General features: G+C 51.2%; 1 protein-coding gene across 1 annotated transcript in view; it reads left to right on the top strand.

The window, feature by feature from the left end:
• The first annotated feature begins 3,180 nt into the window (after window positions 1–3,180).
• LOC117000141 (ribonucleoprotein PTB-binding 2-like) overlaps window positions 3,181–6,000 on the top strand; it is a 31,347-nt gene continuing 28,527 nt past the window's right edge. The window contains exons 1-2 of the mRNA XM_033067544.2: window positions 3,181–3,250; window positions 3,312–3,652. Of these exons, the coding sequence (XP_032923435.2) occupies window positions 3,181–3,250; window positions 3,312–3,652 (411 nt within the window). The remainder of the gene's footprint in view (window positions 3,251–3,311; window positions 3,653–6,000) is intronic.

The raw sequence follows: 6,000 nt of genomic DNA, 5'->3' as shown, positions 1-6,000 counted from the left end.
TTGGTTTGGTTTGGAAGCTCCAGAGAAGGAGTCAAAGTCACAAAAATATTTCATGGAAAACTGTGATCCACAGGAGGAAATTCCTGAAGGAAATACATGAATGCCTTGGCTCAGCATCCCCTTCCTCCTGGAACAGCTCTTTTTTTGGGAGGCTGATATCACCTGGACATGAACACTGGGGGGAAAAGATGAATACTCTGACCTACAAAATACAATATTTTAAATATCTATCCCTAACCAAGAAAAAAAAATGTATATTTCTCTGATAATTTACATTTTCTCTGAATATATTCCTATTTTCTGGAGTTTCTCTGGAACTGTTTACTGCAGGAATTTTGTTTGTGCCAGTAATATCAAACTCCTCATTTCTGAATTCTTTCAGTAATGCACTTTAAATTTGAATGACTTAAATTCAGGGACACCTGCAGCCCACCAAAAAAACAAAAAAAATTAATTTTTGAGGAGGTGATTGCTGTGGATAGAATGAATGAGCACTGGTTACAGGTGAAGCAGTGTCCACCTTCAAACTGGAAAATGAATGGTAAAATTAATTACTCTGCTTGAATTCCTTCATTAGCTTCACTAAATTTTATGATGTTTGAGCAGTTCCATAATTTCTGCTGTATTAGCTTGATCTGGTGATAATTTTTGAGGAGATATTACCTGTTTCAGTATTCCTAGGAGAAAAATGTTCCTTTTTCATGATCCCAGAATTATTTACATCCCATAATCGATGAACCCCTCATACCTTTCATTTCCAGTGATTTTATTTATTAAAAATAATGCAAATATTGAAAAAGGAGGAACATTACCTGTTTGAGAAAAATTTTGGGAAAAGGAAGCCCTTGAACAGAAAGTTGCCAGCTGTAAATTTTTAAATAATAAACCAAAAATCCCTTTGATTACTGTACTTTTAAAGTTTATTTTAGCAGTAATGAAAGTCCAAGATACTTTGTATTCTTAACTTGTTTCGGGCCAAAGCAATTTCTAAACTCATTTATTTGGTGGAGTTTTTAAATCTGTAACTGATTATTAAAATGGCACCTTGAACTTAGTCAAGAATTATCTGTCAGAATTAGATTTTCTTGATAAGAATTATCACATACAGCCAATTTAACTCCAAATATTCTTCCAGTTTCCTTTTTTAGGCTCTTTATGTTTCAGGACTGGATTCTCTTTTGCCTGTCCTTTGTGGTTGGCCTCGTGTCTAAAAATGGCTACAAATATTTAAATTATTCTTCACTCATTTATAGCAATGATGACAACGTTCAGAGCTAAATTTACTGTGCTGTAAATGACATTGCAAGGAACTATGCTAGAGGAAAAATTGATTTTTAAATTATTTTTTTGAAGTGGGTGCTGACTGAGTGAAATGTTTTTATGGACATAGATTTCATGAAAGGGGAGATTTATTTTATAGTGATTCTATGAAATATTTTCCTTCTGTTGTGATGCTGGGCTCTTTTTTATGGCAGGTCACAGCCCTGTGCCTGTCCCTTGTGTCACCAGTGCTGTTTTCCCCATTTTCATGGATTTTAATTAGTTTGCCACATTCCTGATGAGGAATAAAATTGGGATAAGATCACTCTGGGCCACTGTGCCTGCTGATCTCCAGTGGAGTTCTTGGGTTCACTTGGGATTATAGGTTGGACTCGATCTCAGAGGTCTTTTCCAGCCCAATTGCTTCTGTGGGAGCTGCTTTATTTCTGTATTTCAGGTCTCCAGGTGGATCTGTAGCTAAGGAAGGTGGCAGTGATGAGGATTTTTATTGATTCCTGCAGGGTGGGGAAGAGGGATGGTGCCCCAGCCTTGGCTTCCATCAGGATGGATCCTGGAGCAATTCCCCTCACAGCAGTCCCAGCTCTCCTCCAGAGCACTCAAATCCTTCCCAAAAATCTGTCTGGAGATGATTTACTGTGGGGATGGAGGGAGGAGAGCCTGAGGGTGCTGCTGAACAATGAATCCCTGAGCCAGCAGAGTGTCCTGGGGGACAAGGTGGGATCTTCAGGCAGAGCATTCCCAGCAGGTCAGGGAGTGATCCTGCCCTGTGCCAGCCCTGGAGGCCCCTCTGGGTGCTGTGTCCAGCCCTGGGGACACCTCTGGGTGCTGTGTCCAGCTCTGGGAACACCTCTGGGTGCTGTGTCCAGCCCTGGGAACACCTCTGGGTGCTGTGTCCAGCCCTGGGAACACCTCTGGGTGCTGTGTCCAGCCCTGGGAACACCTCTGGGTGCTGTGTCCAGCCCTGGGAAAACCTCTGGGTGCTGTGTCCAGCCCTGGGAACACCTCTGGGTGCTGTGTCCAGCCCTGGAGGCCCCTCTGGGTGCTGTGTCCAGCTCTGGAGGCCCCTCTCTGTGCTGTGTCCAGCCCTGGAAACACCTCTGGGTGCTGTGTCCAGCCCTGGAGGCCCCTCTGGGTGCTGTGTCCAGCTCTGGGGACACCTCTGGGTGCTGTGTCCAGCTCTGGAGGCCCCTCTGGGTGCTGTGTCCAGCTCTGGGGACACCTCTGGGTGCTGTGTCCAGCTCTGGGAACACCTCTGGGTGCTGTGTCCAGCTCTGGAGGCCCCTCTGGGTGCTGTGTCCAGCTCTGGGGACACCTCTGGGTGCTGTGTCCAGCTCTGGGAACACCTCTGGGTGCTGTGTCCAGCCCTGGAGGCACCTCTGGGTGCTGTGTCCAGCTCTGGGGACACCTCTGGGTGCTGTGTCCAGCTCTGGGAACACCTCTGGGTGCTGTGTCCAGCCCTGGGGACACCTCTGGGTGCTGTGTCCAGCTCTGGGGACACCTCTGGGTGCTGTGTCCAGCTCTGGGAACACCTCTGGGTGCTGTGCCCAGCCTTGGATCCTCAGCACAGCAGGACAGGAGCTCCTGGAGCTGAGGGAGGGCCTGGAGCATCCCTGTGCCCGGGAAAGGCTGAGGGAGCTGGGGCTGCTCAGCCTGGAGAGGAGCCCTCAGCCCTGGGTGTCCCTGTCTGTCCCTGGGTGTCCCTGGGAGCAGTCCCAGGCTCTGCTCCAGGCCCCAGCAGTGGTACCAGGGGAACGGGCAGGGATTGATCCCAGGAATTCCCCTGCACAGGAGGCAGAACTCCTCTGTGCGGGTCATACATTGTCCAGAGAGGCTGCGGAGTCTCCTCACTGGGGATGCTCCAGACCCGTCTGGACACAATCCCGTGCCGTGAGCTCCGGGATGACCCGACTTGAGCAGGGCGCTGGGAGCAGATACCCGCTCCGTGTTCCCTTCCAACCCGACCCGTTCGGTGAAATCGCCGCTGCGCTCCCGTTCATCCCTCACACCCCCTGCAGCTCCGTTACGGGCAGCGCCCAGCCCAGCCCAGCCCGCCCCGAGCCTGCTCCGCCGCCCCACATCGCTGCGGGGCTCGGCGGGCCGGGGTCCGGCTGCCGTGAGGGGCCGGCCCGGGGCTCCCTCCGGCTCCCCCCGGGCGGGGCAGGGCGGGGGCGGCCCCAGCGCCGCGCTCCCCCCGCGGTCCCCGGCGCGCTGCAAGATGGCGGCGGGAGCCGAGCGCGGCGCGGCGCTGCCCGCGGAGCCGCCGCCGCTGAGCGCCGAGGAGGTGGCGAGGCGGCTGGCGAGCACTCGCCGCGAGCTGGGCAACCGCCGCAAGATCCTGCTGCGGAACCTGCCGGCCGAGAGCAGCAGCCAGGTACGGCCGCCAGCGCTGCCCGGCAGCGTGGCGCGCTCCCGCCCGCGCCTCAGGCGGGGGCCGGCAGCGGGGAGGAGGCGCGGGGCAGCCGCGGGTCCCCCGCGGGGCTCGGCGGGCGCGGAGCTCTGCCTTCCCCACGGAGCCGCCCCGCACGGTGCCGGCTGTGTGGAGCCGCTTTGTTACCTGCGGAGAGCGGCTCCGGCTCCTCAGCGGGGGCCACGCCGGGCTGGCCGGGCAGTTTTCCCCGGGGAGCGGCGGGGTCGCGGCCCGGGCTGTGAGGGGGCTCGGTGCGGGGGGAGCGGGGCACGGAGCGGCGGCACCTGTGTGCGCACAGGTAGGGCACTGCAGCACGGCCGCTTCGGGTGCCAGATCTGGGCGAAACAGCTTCCAGACCGGCTTTTTATTTTTGTTATTATTATTATTGTGAGGTGAGCCAGACGTAGAGAGGGAAAGCGGTTTTCCGCAGTCTGACGGTGGTTTAGGAAAATTCCTCTCAAAGTGCTGCTGTTGGTAGGAGATGATCGCTGAACTCTTCAGCCGAGTGCCGTGACTCAGATGCTGAGGTGATTTAGCTGCACAGTCACTTCACCAGCTCCGAACGCACAACTTGATGCACGAGTATTTTTAAAAAAAAAATAAAAAAAGTGACTGCGGCTTTTGTTCTGCTTGTCTGCCTCCCCCCTCTGTAAAGCACAGGTGGTTTCAGTACCTGCGGGTAAGAGCAGCACGTGCAGACTCTCGATTTCTGCATAACTCCGGTGGAAAAAGGCACTATTCATTTTGGAGAGGCTCGCAGTAATCCGAGCCCGGCTCTGCCTGTTTTGTTCTCCAGCCCTCGCTGTGTCCGGCCCTGCTCGCAGGCTGGAGGTGACAGCTTTGTTAGGGTGCTTTAGGCACCTCTGTGTAGGGCAGCCTGATGGATAGCAAACCCCCAGCTTGGTGAAGGCTGCTAATCTTCCTCTCCTGGTGAAGCGGCGGTGTTGACAGAGAGGGCTTTGCTGGTGTGTCAACAGATGCTGGCTGTGGATGGCCCGGACAGGAGCACTCCAACATCCAGCTCTGTCCCTGCTGCCACTGCACCAATTCACGAATTCCACCTTTCTGGAACCTTTGAAGCCGCTGTGTGCTACAGGGAAATGCCAACGTTAAGGTCAAGTCTGGCAGCTGCAGAGTTTTCTGGAAATTTGCCTTTTTATTTTGATGGTTTAAAAGCAGCACTTAGACGCCTTTTTCTCCTATATCTCGGGTTTGATGTTGCCCTGAACACCTTGTACAGATCCTAAAATGCACTTTACAAACTGTCATTTTGAACCTTGATGGGCTGCTGGTGGTGATAAAGGCAGAAGAATTGTGCTGTAGAGAGAAAGTTTCTGTCCTGGAGCAGTTTTGGAAAGAAGTCTGTTTGTGGTCAGGCATGTTAGGTCTACCTGTGTATTTGGCTGTCGTATACTTCCAAAATTACTGTGGAATTTAACATTTCTTGCTGCCATTTAACAACACCCGTGGTAAACACGGGATTGTCTTGTTTTCTCCTTGAAGTAATGGGTGAGCCAAGTAAAATCAGATAAACTGTTTCTGACCTGGCCAGTTTTATACACTGTCAGGAGGGAGATGAACATCACTGAAGTGCAGCCAAGTCTCCCAGAATAGGTTTTCATAAATGTAACTATTCATCTCGGAGCGCTGGGGTGTTGGCTTTGCTGCCATTTGTTGTTAAGTGAACAGTGAGGCCAAGATTTACCAAAATAGTTCTGAAGTGAAAATAACTGTTCTGCTGATAGAGAGATTGGTGGAGAGTCTCAGTTTTGTCAGAAAAGTAGGAAAAAACTTTTTTTTTTTAGTATGAAGTTACATAACTAATATAATTCCTCTGCCAGTTGTAGCTACATATTAACTTTATTATTGTACTTGTAATCTTCAATTACCTTTGGAGCCCCACCTGTGTTAAACTAAATTAAAAAAATAAATTACTCTTGAGGCTGCAGAAGAAATGTCCCTTGAGGTTTCTAAACCAGAAACAGGTTTGCAATCCTAGAAACCAAACAGAGCTCAGCCTACAAACAGATGCCTGCAGGGTCAGTGTTTCTTCAGGCACTTCTCTCATTACAGCCGTGGAGAAAGGAATTTTTTTGTGGCAGATCTGTAGTGAACAATTTACATCTTCACTGTTCTTGAAGGTAGAGTCTCTATTTGCTGTTCACAACGTTGGTCAGTGTTGAACCAAATTCATCCTCGTGGGATTCCTCCAGCACAATATAAAAATGTGGTGTGATAATGACCTAGAAATGGCCACAGGCTGTTGCTGACCTCTCTAAATCTTCAGATCTTTGGTGTCTGTGGCAGTGACT

The sequence above is a fragment of the Catharus ustulatus genome, chromosome 9 (assembly GCF_009819885.2).
Source record: "Catharus ustulatus isolate bCatUst1 chromosome 9, bCatUst1.pri.v2, whole genome shotgun sequence".
NCBI classification, from domain to species: domain Eukaryota; kingdom Metazoa; phylum Chordata; class Aves; order Passeriformes; family Turdidae; genus Catharus; species Catharus ustulatus.
The sequence above is the reverse complement of the archived record's forward strand: the minus strand, read 5'-3'. Positions and strand labels throughout refer to the sequence as shown.